Source organism: Protopterus annectens, chromosome 14.part0 (assembly GCF_019279795.1).
Source record: "Protopterus annectens isolate FY-2018-M chromosome 14.part0, PAN1.0, whole genome shotgun sequence".
Lineage (NCBI taxonomy): Eukaryota > Metazoa > Chordata > Ceratodontiformes > Protopteridae > Protopterus > Protopterus annectens.
This window is the reverse complement of record NC_056748.1, coordinates 623,622,152-623,643,339: the sequence shown is the minus strand read 5'-3', so window position 1 is coordinate 623,643,339 and position 21,188 is coordinate 623,622,152. Positions and strand designations below refer to the sequence as shown.

Sequence of the window (21,188 nt, the reverse complement as noted above, 5' to 3'; positions counted from 1 at the left end):
CTGGGAGCAGTCGGAGGTGCTTGTCTGTGCACCTACAAGCCGAGTGAACTTAACTGCAGATTCCTGGGTGCTACACATAATTCCCAGAGGCTTTTCCATACCATTTGCCCTTCCTCCTATCAAAAAGAAGTGTACCCTCAGTCCAACAGTGATGGCTTAGATTTTCAGTCACTGGGGACAACCTTGTTGTGACCTATTCACATCCTACGTAAACATGTGCCGCAGTTACTTTGCCCTGATCCCTCCACAGGGGCAATCACTGAGGGATCCTATGTCCACAGCTGGTCCACAGGTCTCATCAATACTTTTCCCCCATTGCCTTTAATGAACATATTCATACAGAAAGCAAGAATGTGCAAGGCTAAGATGATCCTCATAACCCTTTTCTGGCCTCAGCAGACATGGTTTCCCTTCCTGTGGCCTCTACTAGTACATCCTCCATCGATACTGGACCATTATCCAGATCTACTAACACATCTATCCAGACTGCCTCATCCAGGCCAGAAAGCCATCGTTAACTGCTTGGTTCCACCAGTTATAATCTTAGCCAGAGATGCCTGGCTCCCCACTTTCACAAATGGACCAGTACAAAAATATACCACAGCAAATGAAACAGTTTCTCCCTTTGGGCTATGTTCAGGGGTTTACATCCCTTCCCTGCTGCCATTCATTCCATTTTAGAATTCTTGTTGGAACTTTTCCACAGCACTTCCAGTTAATCAGCTATCAAAGTGCAAATGGCAGTTCTCAAGTTTTCACGTAGGCCAGAATGACGATTCTGTAGCTGTTTAAGAATCTCTAAAGCCTTTTTGAAAGAAACCTTTCTCTTATGGCATCCTATCAGAGACCTAGTGCCTCCATGGGATATTACCATCTTGTTACAAGCATCGACTCCAACCACCTTTTGAGCTGGCAGTATTAGTTGATATAATTTTTTTATCATGGAAAACCATTTTTGGTGGTAGTTACTACATTCAAATGGATTTCACAGATGGAAGTACTTTGCTGCAAACCTCCCTATTTGGTCTTTCACAGAGTTTTCTTAAGGACTGATGCATCTTTCCTTCCTAAGGTGCATCCACAATTAATTTAAATTGGACAATAAACCTGCCAGTCTTCTTTCTGAGATTTTCAAACAAAGGTAGAGACATGCTACATATGCTGGATGTTCGCCAGCTGAGATTCTATCTTTATAGGACTAAACCATTCCGAAAATCAGACCAGCTGTTGGCAGCATTCTCACAATCTAAACTGAGCAAAGCAGTGGTTAAAGTGATTGTTTCTAGGTGGTTATAAGTTCATAGGTGCATACTAGGCTAATGGCCCTGGAGCCTGTACAAGCCTAGCCCATAGAATTGCCCTGGCATTTTGCTGCCCGATGTTAGTTCCCAGTTATAAGAATGCATTCCCTTCATTTACAGTAAAAAGGGCTTGTCTTCACCATCTAAGCCTAATGCTCATTGCAGAAGGGCAGTGGCCTTCTCAACAACCTTTGCCTATAGGCTACCTATTGATATCTGCTAAGCAGCTACGTGGTCAACAGTTAACACATTTGTGTATCATAAACTAGATGAGCAGTCTCAGTTGTGTTCCTGCTTTGGCTCTGCCATCCACAGGAATGTCCTTCCTTGATCCTGTCCAGGTCTGTATGCTTGGAAATCTGTCCTGTAGGTGAATCGGATGAAAATATGAAACACTGGAGATGAAAATTATACAACAGAGCCATGTTGTCTGATTGTTGTTTTCCAGTTCAACCTCCCTCCCACCTGCCTCCTTCCAAATTGTCACAAGTAGGCTTCTGGTGACCAGGTTGCTTCTAGTATACCAGGTCTTTGAGCAGTTCTTGATGCCAGTTTCCCAAACCCTTCAAAGTTTTCTTTTCTATATTCTGGAATTAGTTTTCAACAGGGTTTTTATGATTGATGTACATCTGTATTACTCTACATATGGATGCTTTTTCTAATTTGGGAGCAAACTCAATCTGAGGTACTGCAGTGGCAAATACAATCAGAGGTACTGAGGTGGAGCTCAGGGAATTATGGGAAGGGGAGGAGTTGAAGCCCTGAAACCGTAGAGCTTCAGAATCGATGTTGAGGTTGAATTGAAAATCAGACATGGATATAGCGTTAGGGTAAGTATATGACTTTTGTATTTCATCTTCAAGCTTATGTAATAGCAAAACACAACTGTATTGATATTTCTCTGTTTAGTGCAGTTAAAGAGATGATGTTTATATGTTTGCATTATCATAGATTTCATGTTTTTCGAAATATCTCGACAAATGAGTAGGACAAACCAGACTGCTTAGCCTTGTATGAAAGGTCTCAGCTGTACGATGAAAAGGCTGTTGACAGTTGCGTGTAACTTGTGTGGTTGCTGTATTGTATGCTATTTACAAAATGTTGCAAATCTAATAGTTTCTGTGTTTATTGTGTCTTAAAAAGTCAATTTTTAAGATCCAGAACTAAAGATTACTACTGTTATAGTCATAGTTGGTCGTTTGCACTTTAGTAACACTTAGGGTTCCAGAGATATGAACATGAGTTTGAAAGTGAGGACATAATTTGTTTCTAACAAAATGCATTGGAAGTTAAAGTGCAAACTTCCATAGCTCCAGTGGAGGGGAATTAATGAACCTTCCAGTGTTCTTCCCAAATTATTCCAACAAATGAGTCTCCTACAAGCTTTAGATGTCCACAGGCAGTTCATGTTCTACATCCACAGAACTAAGGCCTTCAGGACTGTCAACTCTGTTTCATTTGTTCTCACAAACTGGGCTCTGTGGCTTCTTAAACTCTGTCCAGATGGCAATTAGACTGTCTCCTTGGGCTACCGTACCAAAAGCAAGACCCTCATTTTGAAATCTAAGGCCCACTCCATAAGATCTATGGCTACTTTCATTGTTTTTTTCAGGAAGTGCCCCATTGTTAACATGTGTACTGCAGCCAAATGGTGTACATCATGCATCAAACATTACAAGCTGGATCTTATTTCTTGAACTCTTGACTTCCTTTTGCACTTCAGTTCTCAGAAGTAACCTGTCATGATTCCACTTGAGATTTCCAGTATCTTGGGATTCTGTCCCAATTGTTGGATCAGATGGACTGATGAAATGGGTTATGGAAGCTATGTACTTTCCATACGTTGGATCCTTTTTGATCAGATTCATCCAGTATGACATCCCTCCATCCCCCTTCCAAATTATCACGATTGTGTTCTCTGAATTTTATCGCTGTATTCTGGTATGTGTAGTCATTGGGCAGCAAATTAGATATGAAGGGATAGGCTGTCACTGGATTATGGGAAGATTTGTATGAACTTCAGGCACTAGAGAGCTATCTAATGGCTGGATTGTATCTAAGCAATGGCACAATAACCAACTGTCGTATTGGACAGACTTGAACGAAAAGGATCTAGTCTTATTGTAAGTACATAACTTCCATTTACACATTATGTAATTTTTGTGCATTTTAATTTTATGTAAAACATTTCCAGACCTGTGTGAGAACATCTGGATGCTTAATGGATAGTTCTGCTTATCTTGTATTAAGCAGGAAGGAGATGAACTGTGTAGTTGTTTTTAGTGGATATAAATTTGATAAAATACAGTGATTAAAAATATTCTAGGTTTGTCTGACTTAACTTTATTATCATTGCAGGATCCTTTGCAACAGCTTCTTGTTTAGTTTGTAAATATAAAGTCGATTGTGAAGCAGTTAGAGAAGACATTTTTAATCAGGTAAGGTATGGTTTGAATACTGTAGGTAGATGACAACTTTTGCAGTGCAAAAAAAACTGGAATTCATCACTTGCATGTTTTTATAGATGGTTCCTGCCCCTTATTTCCCCTCAACAGTATTTTGTTAAGGATCAATGTTAAGTTGTCAATCTCGCCTTCATTCTTGCTTGATGGGTTCGGAGCCGATCCTCGGCTCCGACTCGGCACTTGCTTTAGCTCGAGAACTCCTTTTACCAGCTCGAGGCAGCCCCATATCCCATGATGCAAGGCGGTAAGTACCCAGATCTCGTTTGCCGCTTCGCTTGGGAGGTCTTCTCTTTACCAGCTCCTGGTAAGTAGTTCACATTTGTGATATTTCAAGCCCCTTTTAGTTTAAAACTAATTTTTTGATAGTTTAAATTTGTTTCTACCCTTTTTCTGACAGAAATCCCTGTCTCTTTTAAATTTTTGTTAGTCAATTTTCCCTATCCCATCCCCCCCCCTGTTAGGGTGTGTGTGTTGGTGTTTTTATACAAATACCTCTTGGTATTTTGTTAATGTAATTTGACTGGTGTGTCTGTTTGTGTTTGTTTCGGCACCATGTCTAAGGAGAGGGTTTCAGGTTTTAAGAAGTGTGACTCGTGCTGTCAGAAGATGTCTCTGACAGACGGTCACACTTCTTGCCTGTATTGTTTGGGCCCTCTTCACCTGCAGGACTCCTGTGCTATTTGTCACTCCTTCAGCCAGAGAGTCCTGCAGGAGAGACGTAACAAGTTGATTCTCAGGGGTCTTCTTAAGCCGGAGGGCTCTCCGGCTAAGTCGGCTCCACAAAAATCTACTAAAACTGCCAAGGCCCAGGCTTCTGTTTCTAAGCCTGCGGCCTCGGCTCCGACTCGGATTGAGTCGAGATCGGCTCCGGCTGGAGCCGATTCTGGATCCACAAAGCTTTCGGCGCCGATGGCTATCGGTGCCGAATCTGTTTTGACCACTTCGATGTCGGCCCGATCGGCTCCGACACCCATGTGGCACAGGCATCGGTGTCGGCTCCGACACCGTTACTTTGGTGGCTGTATCGGCTCCGGCTGGAGCCGATACATCGAGACGTTCTGTCGGCTCCGACAAGTCGGTGCCGACAGGATCTGTGGTATCGGCTCCGATGGCCCATTCCAGGAAGAGGTCGAGGTCTCCTTCCTTGGAGCCGATACTTTCGGCTCCGGCTTCGCCTCTTCTATCGGAGCGGAGCCATCGGAGCCGATCTTCAAGGTCATCCAGGTTGTCAGATCATGACCTAGAGAGAGTGGTCAGTAGATTACTCAAGTCACAGGTACTGGCCCAAATGCTACACAGTCCGTCTCAGCAGACGACTGTTGGTCCACACCCCGTTACAGTTCCTCCTTCAACTCTACCCCAGAGCTTGGAGTTGGAGTCTTCGGGCATGGTTACTGCTACGGCTGGAGGACGGATACCCCCTTCTGTTCCTTCAGCTCCTACTCTTATCTCCTCTTCCTTAGAGGGATTCGGTGGTCGGGCTTCCATGGTCTCCTCCGAGGGGGTGAGTGGCATCGGACCCTTGTCCGAGCCCGCTCTTCCCCTTGGAGCCTCGGCCTTGGTGAGCTCGGCTCCGACATCTGCCTCGGAGACTTCCTTTTCGGTGGCCCCTGGAGTTCCTAGCTCTTCGGAGCGGGTTCTCTCGGACCTGCCTGGGGAGGGGAGCATTCGAGGTGATGAAGTGTACTGGCCACTGGTATCAGTCAGCAGTCTCTTCCCGTAGCTCCTCCCTCTATTGTACCTGTTGACATCTCTGCCACTTCTCTTGCTACAGGACCCAGAGATCCTCTGCCTCAGGTTTCCCCATTGGGAATTTCCCCCTCTTCCGAGGATTCTCCTGATGTTTCGGGTGATCCTCCTAGGAAGAGGACTTGTAAGAGGAAGCATGTAGACTCCCCCGAGTCTGTCACGTCGGATACTGACTTTGATGAGTCAGAGGGATCCCTAGATCCCCTCTGAGGATGTCACCTTTTCAGACATCCTAGAACTTCTAAAACAGAGGGGAAACTGGCCCACCAACAATCCCTCTGAGGATGAGTCAGTATACCTAGAGGCGTTTGGATCTCGGCCCTCCACCTCCTGGGTGTCTCCGCCTTCGACCCCTTATGCAGGTTATTGCACGAAGGCGTGGACAGCTCCTGACTCTGTAGAGCCAGTCCCTAGGAGGCCTTCTAAATTTATCACTGCCCCTAGTGACAAACAATTCCTTACCAAGGGTGTCCCGCTGATGCCATGGTGGTGGCTGCGGCCACCAAAAGGAACTTGCAGATCCTTCCGTGCCCGTCCATCCTCCTAATAAGGACTCTAGGACCATGGATAGGTACGGCAAGCGGATGTTTTCCTCAGCGACCTTTGCTATGCGTCGCTGAATTATCTTTGTCACTTCACCAGACTCCAGAGAGATATCCTGAAGGAGCTGGGAGAAGTAGTTCAGGATCCTACAGCTGCAGGGGCTCAAGAAAAGATTGCTTCGCAGCTAGGAACCCTCAATTCCATTGCTAACTCCTCCATGCGGCTAATATCTTATGCTGCGGATGGAGCAGTAGAGCCGCAGGCACAGGTGTGGCTCTTAGACGCCAAGCCTGGATGCGGCTATGTGATTTTGCGGATCCTTTAAGGCGTCCTTCACAAATTCTCCCTTTGATGGGTCAGCTTTGTTTGGCCCTCAGGTGAAGGAGACCTTGACCAGGTGTGAGCAGGACGGCAAGACTCTTTCTGCTGTTGGAGTCCGTTTTCCACCCTTCTAGGCCTTATCCCAAAGGACAGAAGGGTGGGAAGATGTGGTTCCGTAAATCCCAAGGAGTCACGCGGATTCACGTGGTCAGTTTACCCCTAGAGGCAGAGGGGTAACAACAGGCGACGCCTAGAGGCAGAGGGGTCCAAGAACCAGGGAAACAGGGAGCCTCTCTCTGATAAGCCCTTTCAGCATCCCTGAGGTGTTGCCCGGCTGTCCCTCCTTGGAGGCAGTCGGGGAAGATTATCACTGTACCCAGAAGCCTGGCATTCCCTCACTCAAGACAGATGGGTACAGTCGATCATATCCAAGGGTTACATAATTCCTTTCGAGGAAAGTCCCTTCCCCTCAAGTTCCCTTCCAGATGTACCACCCGGTCTAAGGGACATTGCAGAGTTAGAAATCGCAGAACTACTGCAAAAAAGAGCCATTCAGCCAGTTACAATAGACCATTCAGAGCCCGGAATCTACTCAAGGTTCTTTTTGGTCCCCAAAAAGACGGGAGACTGGAGACCAATATTGGATCTCAGCAGACTCAACAAGTCTGTCAGGAAGATAAGATTCCGAATGGTCACTCTTCAGTCAATTCTGCCCAGTTAGAGATATCATAGTAGCTTCACTAAAATCCTCTACCAGGAGGATTTACACAAGCAAATGGAAACGTTTCTCTTGTTGGGCTAAGGCCCAAAATATTGATCCTTTTACTGCCCCTGTTCAGGCAGTTCTGGACTTCTTAGCAGAGATTTTTCATGCAGGCTCCTCTTCTTCCACAGTCAGAGTTCAGTTGGCTGCTATTTCTAATTTTCATGTCGGGATAGCAGATCATAATATTATGTCCCATAGGCTCTGCAGGGCCTTTTTGAAAGGAATTTTCCTACTAAAGCCTCCAATCAGGAATCCTCCTCCTCAGTGGGATCTAAATTTAGTGCTGACATCCTTGATTCTTCCCCCCTTCGAGCCAGCTGTTTCTTGTTCCCTAAAATATCTTTCTTGGAAAACGTTATTCCTAGTGGCTATTACATCTGCCAGGAGGGTGTCTGAACTTCATGCTCTTTCGGTTTGACCCCCCTATTTGATTTTTCACAAAGACAGAGTATCTTTGAGAACTAATCCATCCTTTTTACCTAAGGTCGCTTCAAAAAACAATCTGAATCAATCCATTGATCTCCCTGTATTTTTTCCTAACTATTCAGATAGAGCTGAACAAAAGCTACATTATCTTGACGTCCACCGTCAGCTTAGATATTATTTGGACAGAACAAAAATTTAGAAAATCTGATCAACTTTTTGTTTCCTATGCGGATAATAAAAAAGGCCTTCCTGTTTCTAAAGTGACTTTGTCCAGATGGCTTTCTTCGGTCATCACTGAAATTTATACGATCGGGGAAAACAGCTGTGCTCAAAACCTAAAGCACATTCAACTAGGAGTTTAGCTACTTCTACAGCCTTTCAAGCTAGACTGCCTTTGGACACTATTTGTGCAGCGCCACTTGGGCCACTCCTCACACTTTTGTTTCCCATTACAAATTGGACTTGGCCTCCAGGGACAGAGCCAGTTTTGGCTCTACAGTCCTCAAGAGTTTGTTCCATTGAGCCACCCAGGATAGAGGTGCTAGGACGCGGTCCCATCAAGCAAGAATGAAGGCGAGATTGACAACTTAACATTAAGAAGTTATGTACCTACCATAACGTTCCATGTTAGTTGTCTTCTCGCCTTCTTTCTTGCGACCCTCCCTCCTTCCCCCTGGCCTGGACAGACCTTGTATAAGAAACTATTATGCTAAAGACCATTCAGACCTGGTCCTTTTTCCATCTGTAAGTTTCTTCTTCCTTTGGGAAGTATTTTATGCTTGGTGTTATTGCCCTTTTGTCAACAAACGAGATCTGGGTACTTACCGCCTTGCATCATGGGATATGGGGCTGCCTCGAGCTGGTAAAAGGAGTTCTCGAGCTAAAGCAAGTGCCGAGTCGGAGCCGAGGATCGGCTCCGAACCCATCAAGCAAGAAAGAAGGCGAGAGAAGACAACTAACATGGAACGTTATGGTAGGTACATAACTTCTTAATATCCAACTGTACTCCAAAGAATAAAAATAACACCAAGTAAAACAAGAATTCTTCCGTACAACTGGAAAGCTTGCAGTTCTTTAATATCCAAAAACTTCACAAATGAGCGCTTTCGTCTGCTCAGGGCAGACTTCATCAGATAAAAAAACCACTGGTGCATCAGATATTTATGTTAAAATCAACAAAATAAATCATTCAATTAACTTCAGTCAATTAAAAGCCTTAAAGTTGTATCTTCCTTCATTTTTTTCTAATGTTATACCTCACTGAAGTTTTTGGATATTTAAGAACTGCAAGCTTTCCAGTTGTACGGAAGAATTCTTGTTTTATTTTATTAAGGATGTCAATGTAACTTAAGAGAAGTGCCGAAAGGCAGAAACCCCTCCTAGAAAATGGCAAGTACACATAATTGTTTCTTTGCATTAAAGACCTCAAATGGGAAGGCAGTCACCTGGCATAGTAGTGGATTTTGTCTGAAAGCTGGATGCTGCACTTATGTTTTTTGAGTATTGTGTAGATGTTAGTCAAATTTTAGTCTTGGAGACTGGCTGTTTTACAGTGCTCAAATGGTGTAATCATGCCTCATAGCTCTGTACAAATGGGAGGGCATAGATTTTGCAAGGTTAGATTGCAGAGTTGCATCCACTTTTTTGACTTAATTAAAAAAAATAGGTATGTATGCATAGGCCCTATGAAGAGCCAGAAAAGGCTTCCGATAGAGTAATCTTGATAGATAGAGATTGCAGCGATATGAAAAACTGGACAAATGCAGAATGTGTGTGTAGAAGTGACTAGAACATAGAGGTTGTGTGTGATAACTTTTATTGGACCAGCCTTATTTACAGCTCATCTCAGCTGAGCTTTAGGACTGACTATCAGGAGCCCTTCAATAGGAGTTAACAAGTTTGTGAGACTAGATACCATACAGTGAATACCCACTTGTGCTTCAGAAGAGAGTACTATATGATGTGATTGAGATCACTGTTGCAGTGTTCCATACGTTTTGGTTGTCCCCGCTGATATCTGGCTGAAGTACCAAAGCATAACCTTCCCTGTGTCATATGTGATGTACGACCTTAGCTTGCAAGCAGATGGGTTTATAGACTGATATGAGTGCAGATCCCTAGACTCTCTGCCAGCCCGAATGCAAGTCACTTGGACGTTGGTATGATTGCTTCCTAAAAAATGGACTCCACTGGGGCACCTTCCATTACTTAAATTGTTTAGTTGTATTTGTATTAAATGTCAGCTTGGAGGGTAGGTTTGTGTGTGGTAGGCAAATTCCTTATAAAGATTTCCATAGCCAGTGTCTTTCTTGCCTTGCCATACTACAAAGCTGCTCTATTTGCCAGTCCTTTATACCCAAGACTTTGCAATCCCGTTTATCTTCACTCAACACTTAAACTCGATGTCTGACGTGTTTGGCCTACCCCAAGATGCCGACTTCCTCCTGTCCTGACATACCTCTATCACACATGAAAAAATTTAGCCTAGGTCTGACACTCTGTCTTTCCCCTGACATTACGATCCACCAGCTAAGATTACAGGAGCCGTACTACATCCAAATCCACCTCTGATGCTCTCCTGTAACCCGGTTGAGACCAGTATGGTGTAGGGCAGTTATATGACTGAGGAGACTGCTTTCTGCACAGAGGGAAGGGGGAATTGCGGATCATCATTTCAGAGGGACCAAAAGGCAACTCACAGATTTTAGTCACTGAAGAGTTTCCTAGCAAGTTACTTGTGGTATGTTGGGGTTCTGAAAGACCCTGCATGGTTCAAGTGGACATCATACCAAAGAAAGAGTGTCAAAAGACAGTTTCTCTTCACCATCTCCTCTTCCAGGAAGGGAATGGATGGATTTCTCTCAAGGCTTGCTCAAGGCCATTATGTCTCTGAAACCTGCTTCCCTTTCTGCTCCTCCTCCTGTCCCTATCCCTCAGAAAATAATTTATTCATCTTCCTCTAAAGATGAAGATGCCTCTGACTCTGACCACTCTGTGGTTTATTCCTCTCAGATTCGCTACTCTGACCAGTTTCCTTCAGATGATGAAGACTCCATGTTTCCTGACTCCTCAGTGGAAGACGTTTCTTTTGGGGATATGATTATAAATATGATGAAACATTTTGAATGGGGTTCAAAGCAAATTTCAGAGGTCCAGCAAATCTATCACAACCTTTTGAAAGTGGGCAGTCATGCCCTTTGTCCTGTTCCACCAGTTCTTTTTGGACACTTTCTATTTGACCTCTACAATCCCTGATTCACTACCTCCTGCTTCTAAAAGACCAGACAGGTTTTACAAGGTTCCTGATGAGCTTAAATTCCAGTATAGGAACCCAGTGGCAAACCCTTTTGAAGTATCTCTTGTGTTCTGACAAACCACCTAAATTGCTTCCAGTGCCAGTGCCCTCCCTACAGTCAGACAGGACCATGGATAGGTGGGAAAAGGTGGGGGTTGTACTACTTGTACTCTGGCATTAAAGGCTTCTAATTAACAGACCCAGATGACCAAGTAGTTATTGTCCACACTCCACTTTGAGCAAGGCAGGTGGTGGATTCAGAGGGCTCTTACTTGAAGTAGCAAATGCTGGCTCTGGTCATTCAGGCTACTCGGGTAACCAGAAATGATATAAAATGTAGTTGTGCTGTGGAGGTCTCTTCCAGACCAGTCGCTACTGGCTGTCATTACCAGGTATGCATGATTGCGCAACCAGCCTATGCCAGAGGATTTCAGAGCCAAACATTTTGACTTGTCTTTATACAGGAATCTTTCTTTCTGCCCACAGACAGCCAGCTTATTTCTACCTTGCTCCTGTAAGGCTTTAAATACCAAAGACTGCAGATGAATTCTGCTTACCTCTGGGGTTGGATACCAGAGCCAAGGCCACTTTTGTTAGAAGGAATTCCAGATCCCACCAGAAAAACAGAAGAACCCAGAAAGAGATTTTATGAAAAACCTAAGGGGACCCCAAATCTGTGAGGCCTTCCATTTCAGAAAAATCTCTTATCTTCCAAATCTCTCCCCACACTGTCTTCCTGTCCTCCCTATGTCCAAATGATTGACTCGGTCCATCTCAAACTGGGAAAAAATTATCTCTGATCAGTGGTTGCTTTCTGTTATAAAAAAGGGTAATGCCATGTTTTGGAAGGAACTCCCTACATTGAATGGTACTGATGTCCTTCAAGGATGCATCTGCAGTCATAACATATGGGTTGTCCTGCCTCAGGCAGCCCTTCGGTCGGCCGGATTCCAAAGTCTGGGTCCGGCGTCGGCTGATGTTGCCCCTTCCCTGACGTCAGAGTGCCTGGGGTATAAAAGCGTCAGCCGACGCCATCTTCCTCAGTCTTTCTTGCCGCGTGGTGCCCGAAGCAGAAGCAGTTCACAAGTGCCGGTCGGCCAGCTCCTGTAATTCAGCTAAACCGAAGACTTCAAAAGCTAAGTACCCCATTGGGGACTCTTTCTTGCCTCAGCCGATGTCAGATAAAATTAATAATTGCTTAACTTGTGGGAAACAAATACCTCATAAGGATTTCCACTCTTACTGCCTACCTTGCCTAGGCCCAGACCATGATGTCTGGGCCTGTTCCGCCTGTGCTTCCTTCAACCGACGCACTCTAAGACGTCAGTCGGAGTTTGCAGAGGAATTTTTGGGAGCTAGTTTTGCTTACAAAATGCCGTCGGAGACTCCGACTACACATTTAATACAGAAACGGAAGGACAAGGACCGACACGCGGTCCGCGGTTTTGGCTGAAACTGCGGCCAGGCCTACAGCGAGTGTCTCTGTCTCGGCTGAAACGGAGTCCTTGGTACTACCGTCCACCGAAACCGTACAACCGACAACCTCGGCCCCGGAGGCCATTACTGTATCGGTTGTTGAATCTCCATTGGAATCTGGTGTCCAGGAACCTTCCGACACCATTCCCTTAGACAAAACTACACCAGCACGTGGTGCAGCCAGGCCTCCTGCATCCATGTCTATTAAGGCATTCTCTAGGGCTAAAGCTGCTAAACACACAAAATCTATGCCTCCCAGGGTTATCTCTCAGGGACCCACTACAGGTTCTCAGATCCTTAGTCTAGCAAGAGGACCTTATTTCATTAATTAGGGGCTCTCAGCCTCACCCGGACAGGGGCTCTCAACCTCCTACAGAAAAAAGGCCCAGGGTTGAGCCCTCTGATCCCCTCTCCTCAGATGAGGCCTCTGATGGCTCTGCTCTCTCGGACTACCAGGAGGAGGCTTTTCCGGCCTACGAGGATTCAGATGCAGAGGAATCTATCCCTTCGGCCTCCCCTCCTGAAGAACTGTCTTTTGGGGAAACTCTGCACACTATGAGGGAGCATTTCCAATGGCAGGGCCAGGAATTCTCTGATTCCAGGAAAAGATTAAGGACCTTCTTGCATTTGCCTCAACATAGACCTTTGGCTATTCCCCCTGTTTTGAATGTCATTGATGATGTGTACTCTGAATCTAGCACAACCCCTGACACTCTCCCTCCGGCTCCTGCCAAACCCGATAGGTACTACAGGGTCCCGGAATCACACCTTTTCCTTTACAAGGCCCACTCTGCTGATCCAGAAACTATCTCCCAGGGCCCTAAAGGGGTTGCAGCTGTCACTACAAAAAATCCACTCCCCTCTGAAAGGGAGTCCAGGGCTTTAGAGCGATGGGGTAAAAAAGTGTATACTTCTGCTACCCTTTCTATGAGGGCTTTAAACTGTCAATTTCATATGATACAGTACCAAGAATATTTGTTAGATGAATTGCATAAAAAGCTGTCTTCCCCTGAACCCCTAGATCGCAAATCACTTCAGGATCTGGTACATAACTCTCAACAGGTTAGCAACCATTTCTTGCAGTGTGGTTATGATGCATTGGAAGCTTCATGTAGGTCAGCTATGACAGGGTGCAGTCATACGTAGGCATGCTTGGCTGAAGGAACAATCTCTGCCAGACCATGTTAAAGCAAAGCTTCTGGATGCTCCACTGGAAAAGCAAAAGTTATTTGGCTCCACTGCTCAGGAAGTGTTAAAGAAATTTGAAGAAAAGGCAAAATCTGTACAAACAGTCAAATATTTTATGCAAGTCCAACCACCTAGATTCAGCAGAAATTGGCCTTCCAAGAACTGGTCCTTTCCAGACACAGAGAGATTTCAGAGAGGCAAGAACAGGCGTGCCAGAGGTAGAGGGCAAGCTAGAGGCTCCTACAGAGGACGTCAATGGCAGCATCCCAACCAGAGAGGTAGTGCAGGGCCTACAACTGCTGCACAAGGACAGACTCAATGACTTTACTTTTGACACTGCCAACCAGGGCTCAATTGGAAGCACCTTTGGGCGGAAAGCTTTCCTTATTTTCAGAGAATTGGCACATTATTACAAGGGACAAATGGACATTACAAATAATAGACAAAGGATACTGGTTCCATTTCCACACATTACCGAAAAGAAAAGGCATGCCAAACCTGCCACCAAATCAAAGGGCAGAGGCTTTGAAACAAATCTCCAACTTAATGAAAATGAAAGCAATAGAAGAAGTTCCTCTCGCAGAACAAGGCCAAGGATTTTATTCCAGACTCTTCCTTGTTCCAAGAAAAGAAAAGCAATGGAGGTCTATTCTCGACTTGTCCGCACTAAATACTTATCTCATTGTGCCAAAATTCAAAATGCTGACTCTACAGCAACTCCTTCCCATGCTGGGCAAGGGGTCTTGGCTGGTAACTCTGGACCTCAAGGAGGCATACCTGCATGTCCCTATCAGACAAAGCTGCAGAAGACACCTCAGATTTCTTGCAGGTTCAGAGCATTATCAATTCTCAGCATTGCCCTTTGGCTTATCTACTGCACCCAGAGTATTCATGAAATGCCTGGCATCAGTAATTGCACACTGCAGACTTCAGGGGATGCAAATATACCCGTATCTGGACGACTGCCTTATACAAGCGGACAGCCAACAAATTTCGGTAAAACACTTGAATTATGCCATCTATCTTCTTCAGGCCTTGGGATATACAGTCAACATTCACAAGTCAAGACTTGTACCATCCCAAAGAATAACTTTTCTGGGTGCGGATCTGGACACAACCACCCAAATGGCTTTCCTCACAGAAGAAAAACAAAACCAACTACCGGATTACTTCAAAAACCTGTCTAGACAAACTCAGCTGACTGCAAGGAAAATCCTGCAGGCCCTGGGTTACATGGCTTCTTGCATTCTTCTGATTCCTCAAGCAAGGCTACATATGAGGAAACTCCAATGGTACCTCAGGAGTTTATGGACTCAGCACAGTCACAGCTTGGAAACTTTGAACCACTCATCCCATGCCTTCAAAGGGAATTTCTGTGGTGGGCTCAAGCAAGCCAGTCAAACAGGGGTTTGCCCTTCAGCAAACCAATAGCCAGCCAAACCCTTACAACGGACACTTCAGACCACGGATGGGGAGCGCACATGGAAGGAAGATGCATTCAGGGACTATGGTCACAAAAAGAGCTACGCATGCACATAAACCAAAAGGAAATGCTGGCAGTGATACATGCAATCGAGGCCTTCAAGTTATTTCTACATCAAGGCCACCTGTTAATAAGGACAGACAACACTACAGTTATGTGGTACATAAACAAGCAAGGAGGCACCCATTCCTACCCTCTTTGCAGACTGGCAGTGAATCTATGGGAACTTTCCCTGACTCTCAATATACAGCTGCAATCCCAGTTTGTACCAGGAAAAGACAATATACTGGCGGACAGCTTAAGCAGGAATGGATGCTGCACCCAGACATCTTCCATCGGATAACACAGTCATGGGGGAAACCAGACATAGACCTCTTTGCCTCCCCACACAATCATCAGCTGGACAAATTCTGCACAAGGACATACCACCCACAAGCATGGAAAGTGGATGCCCTCTCTTTCAGCTGGAGAGCTCTAACAGTGTATGCATTCCCACCTCTTCCATTAATGACCAAGGTCTTACTGAAGATCAGGGCAACCAAGAGTGATTCTGATAGCTCTGGACTGGCCAAGACAGCACTGGTACCCATTGCTAAAGAGCATGTCACGGACAAAACCATGGCTTCTGCCACAATGGCCGCTTCTCCTGACACAGCACAATTACAAAACTCTGCATTCCAACCTGAAAACATTACAGCTAGCTGCCTGGAAAATACCTTGACTCATCACCAGGATAGGCTATCCAAGAGAGTGAAAGGATATCATCATGGAAGCTCGCAGGCCTTCCACAAGAAAGGCATACTCAGCAAAATGGAAAATATTTCACACCTGGAGCACCTCAAAGGGCCTAGATGCAACAGTTACGAGCATGGCACATATTCTGGAATATTTAGCAGAAATGCTCCACAATGGCCTCTCTTACTCTTCCATTAAAATTCATGCTTCAGCAATTTCAGCAGAGTACAATACTGATCCGCCTGTCTTCTCTCATCCTCTGCTAAGACAGTTTCTAAGAGGAATTAAAAACATCAATCCTCCAAGGAAACAACCACTGCCTACTTGGGACCTTAACTTCGTGTTGGAAAAAACTAACACTGCCTCCCTTTGAGCCTGCAGCATCTGCAGAACTACAGTTCCTCTCTTGGAAGACTGCCTTCCTTCTGACCATAACCTCAGCAAGAAGAGTATCTGAGTTACAGGCCCTCATGGCAGTACAGCCATTTCTTATTTTTCATCAAGACAGAGTCTCATTGAGAACCAATCCTTCATTTATGCCAAAGGTGGTATCTAGGGTCTCATTAAACCAAGCTATTCACCTGCCTACCTTCTTTCCAAATCCACAAAACAAAGGGGAAAAGCTTCTGCACACCCTGGACATACACAGACAGTTGCGCTACTACTTGGACAGAACTAAAAATTACAGAAAAACTGACCAGTTGTTTGTAGCATATGCTGCTGGTGCACAAAGAAAAGCAATTTCAAAACAGACAGTTTCAAAATGGATAGGGAATTGCATTCGTTTCTGTTACTCCTTTCATGGAAAAACTGTGCCAGCTAACATTAGGCCTCATTCGACCAGAGCCACAGCCACCACCACAGCCTTCTTAAGAGGGGTGGCTACCAAGGACATTTTAGAAGCTGCTACATGGTGCTCCGTGCATACATTTTCCAAACATTACAACTTACCTTTATATTCCAGATCCAGAGCAGGCTTTGCTACGGCAGTCCTGCAGGGCATTTTAGCTACACCATCCTTTACATAGATCCTCCTCCCCCAGATTGGCTATGGTATTCTACCCATATGTTATGACTGCAGATGCATCCTTGAAGGACATAGTACAGTTTTGTACCTACCACAAATGTAGATGTCCGATAGGTATGCATCTGCAGTCAGGTTTACCCTCCCTCCTTCCCCTCTGTGGTATTTCTTGGGTACATTCCCCTCTCATAGCTAGCTGGGTTTATCTATTATGGTGTATTTGTTTTTATATATATGTATACTTTTTTGTGCATGTTTGGAATTTATTGCATTTCTCCAAATTTAGCCTTCCTTAGAGGGCACCTGGCATCTGGGGCAAGAAAAACTAAGGAAGATGGCATCGGCTGACGCTTTTATACCCCAGGCGCTCTGACGTCAAGGAAGGGGCGACATCAGCCGACGCCGGACCCAGACTTTGGAATCCGGACGACCGAAGGGCTGCCTGAGGCAGGACAACCCATATGTTATGACTGCAGATGCATACCTATCGGACATCTACATTTATGGTAGGTACAAAACTGTACTTTCTCCCCACAACCAGCTTCTACCACCTGATGTTCATCGTGTTTCACTGTTGCAGTCATTACAATTGGGTTATCCTGCTGGCAGGCTACCCTCAGTCAGCCTGAATTCCAAAGTCTAGGTCCGGCGTCGGTTGCTGTCGCCTCTTCCCTGACGTCAGTGCGCCAGAGGTACAAAAGATGAAGCTGACGCCATTTTCTTAAGTCTTTCCTGCCGCGCAGTGCCCGAAGCAAAAGCAGTTCGCAAGTACCGGTCGGCCGACTTCTGAGAATTTCGTGTTCGAATTTCAGATCCGAAGTCTTCACTAAAAGCTAAGTACCCCATTGGGGAAACTTTTTTCTTGCTCCAGACCAATGTCAGAAAAAGTTAATAATTGTATTTCTTATGGGAAGCAAATACCTCATAAGGACTTTCATTCTTACTGTATTCCTTGCCTAGGCCCTGACCACGACGTTGCTAGTTGTCGGTTTTGTGCTAGATTTAACCAACGCACTATTAAGCGTCAGTACGATTTTGCATTTCACTATTTTGGCAGAGGATTTAACTATACAATGTCGTCGGATAGCCATCAGACTACCGGAATTCACAAGAAACGCAAAGAAAAGGACAGGTATCCGAGGTCCAAAACCGACTAGGCTTCTTCTAAGCCAGTCGCCGGCTTGCCGGTTCTCAGTGAGGTGCCTTTGCAGCCCCTGACGACCGCTACTTTAGACTCGCAGGCCGCTACTGACACCCACGTGGAGTCCACCAGGCCGCTGGAAGTTCAAGGTATTGGACCTTCAGAAACTATTCCCTCAGATGGGTCCGGAGCCGCTGAGCAGGCATCGGCTTCTGAGGGTGTTTTCAGACCTACTCAATTATATGTTAAAATGACTTCAGCTTCAAAGGCAAAGACTAAAGCACCTTTAAAGACAAAGAAACAAGTACAACAGCCTGGACAGGCCTCCATGCCTAAAAAACAGATGCTCAAAATGGCCGAAGACCTAATTATTTTGATCAGGGGTACCCATCCCCCCTCCTGATGAGGCCTAGCCAGGAGACAGAATATGAATCTTCAGATCAGGTTTCTATTTCATCTGATTCCTCTTCTGATCAGGAATACTCTCTTCTTCCCTATGAGGATTCTGATGCTGAAGAATCTATCCCTTCAGCCTCTCCTCCTGAGGATTATTCTTTTGGGGAAACTTTACATACCATGAGGGAGCATTTCCACTGGGAGAGCCAAGATTATTCAGAATCTAAGAAAAGGCTCAGAGACTTCCTTTTACTACCACAACACAGGCCCCTAGCTATCCCACCTGTGTTAGACATTGTAGATGATGTATTTTCAGAGTCCAGTCTGACCCCTGACTCCTTACCTCCAGCTCCTGTTAAGCCGGACAGGTACTACAGGGTTCCTGACTCTCATGAATTCCTATTCAAAAACCCTGCTGCTGACCCAGAAACTATCTCTCAGGGTCCCAAAGAGGTCAAGGCTTCCACTGCAAAATACCCTACTCCCTCTGACAGGGATTCTAGGGCCCTGGACAGATGGGGAAAAAAGATTTGCACTTTTGCTACCTTGGCTATAAGGGCTTTAAATTGTCAGTTTTGTATGCTCAAATATCAACAATTTATTATGTCACTGCTTAAACAGAAAATATTGATACATTCTGAATGTGGAGAAAACAAAGAAATGCAGGATTTGCATGCAACTGAAAAAGTTGGAAAGCATACTTTGCAATGTAGTTTTGATTCCGCAGTTACGGATTCTGTCATTAGGAGGCATGCTTGGTTAAAGGAACAAAATCTACCTAATCATGTTAAAACAAAATTATTAGATGCTCCATTACAGCATGATGTTTTGTTTGGTGTTAAAGCAGAATAGGTGTTAAAGAAAATGGAGGACAAAACTAAATCTATGCAAACAGTCAAGGATTTCTTACAGGTACAGCCACCAAGATTTAGCAGAGACAGGCCTACAAAAGAATTGGTTCTTTCCAGTGTCAGACAGGCCACAAAGGGGCAGATACAGATGCCCTAGAGGCAGATTCCAGCCCTAAGGTTCGTACAGGTCTAAACAATGGGGTGCTTCTACCTCCAAAACTGGAGAAGACAAATCACAGCCATACAGAAAACAGTCACAATGACTTCCCCCTGCCTACGCCAAGCACTTATCTTCTGGCAGCACCTTTAGGGGGAAAACTAGCACTTTTTTCTCAAAATTGGCACATAACCCAGGACAAATGGGTCTTAAACATAGTATCACAAGGCTACAAGTTTCACTTCCATATCCTGCCAAGGGCAAACGGTTGGCCAGACCTGCCAAAACATCAGTGGGCAGAGGCACAAAAACAAGTTTCATCCCTCATGGACATGAGGGCCATTCAACAAGTACCAGAGCAAGAGCAGGGACAAGGATTCTATTCAAGACTGTTCTTGGCACCCAGAAATGACAAAGCCTGGAGACCAATACTGGACCTATCTATTCTAAACACATATCTGGATATTCCAAAATTCAAAATGTTGACTCTACAGCAGCTTCTGCCCATGTTGGGCAGGGAGGCTTGGCTTGTGACTTTAGATTTAAAAGAGGCATACCTGCATGTCCCAATCAGACAAGCATGCAGAAGATACCTCAGATTCAAAGCTGGCTCAATGCACTACCAATTCTCTGCACTGCCCTTTGGCTTATCTCCTGCGCCCAGGGTCTACACAATGTGCCTGGCATCAGTAATTGCATACTGCAGACAAAGAGGAATACAAATATATTCTTACTTGGACGACTGCCTCATTCAAGCAGAGAACAATGACATTCTACTACAGCATCTGGCGTTTGTAAAGAGATTACTGCCAAGCCTAGGGTACACAGTCAACGAACAAAAATCAAAACTAGTACCCTCTCAAGAGATAATATTCCTGGGTGCAAGCTTAAATACAACTGCCCAGATGGCTTATCTCACGCCAGACAAACAAAGGCAACTGACTACCTATTTCAAACTGTTGGCAGCAAAAGCCTAGTTATCTGCAAGAAAAATTCTGCAGACTTTGGGCTTCATGGCATCCTGCATTCTACTAATTCCATATGCAAGACTGCATATGAGGAAACTTCAGTGGTACCTAAAAAGTCTTTGGACTCAACATTGCCACAGCCTGGAAACAATAGTTACTCTCATACCCTGCATGCAACAGGAGTTTAGATGGTGGGCGAAGGCCTGTCACCAAAACAATGGACAGCCATTCACTCTACCCCCAGCCACACAGGCATTAACAACGGATGCATCGGGTTATGCCTGGGGAGCCCACATGGCAGAAAGATGTATTCAGGGCACATGGTCCGCAAACCAAATGCATCTACATATCAATCAAAAAGAGATGCTGGCTGTTCAAAATGCCCTGACAACCTTCAAGGACCTACTTCATCCGGGACAACTACTGATAAAGACAGACAATACCACGGTCATGTGGTATATAAACAAGCAGGGAGGCACTCATTCTTACCCCCTTTGCAGACTAGCCATGACTTTGTGGGACACAGCATTGACTTACCAAGTACATCTGCAGGCACAATTCCTGCCAGGAAAGATAAATACTCTGGCAAACGAACTAAGCAGAAACCTCATGGATCCCCACGAGTGGAAATTGGATCCACAAGTCTTCAGCATGGTAACGAGGAAATGAGGATGCCCGGACATAGATCTATTTGCCTCACCTCACAACTGCCAACTAAAGAGATTCTGCACAAGGACTTATCAGACAAGCATGGAAAGTGGATGCCCTATCTTTCAGCTGGAAAAACTTAACAGTATATGCCTTTCCTCCTCTGCCTCTCCTCCCCAAGGTACTCCTAAAGGGCAGACAGCAGAAGCCAAAAATTATACTGATTGCCCCAGACTGGCCACGCCAGTACTGGTA

General features: G+C 45.1%; 1 protein-coding gene across 1 annotated transcript in view; it reads left to right on the top strand.

Annotated features, from left to right (window-relative positions):
* Positions 1 to 21,188, top strand: part of SIRT1 (sirtuin 1) — a 1,558,788-nt gene that overhangs the window by 1,031,270 nt on the left and 506,330 nt on the right. Inside the window, exon 6 of the mRNA XM_044056380.1 lies at positions 3,660 to 3,739. Within this exon, the coding sequence (XP_043912315.1) occupies positions 3,660 to 3,739 (80 nt within the window). The remainder of the gene's footprint in view (positions 1 to 3,659; positions 3,740 to 21,188) is intronic.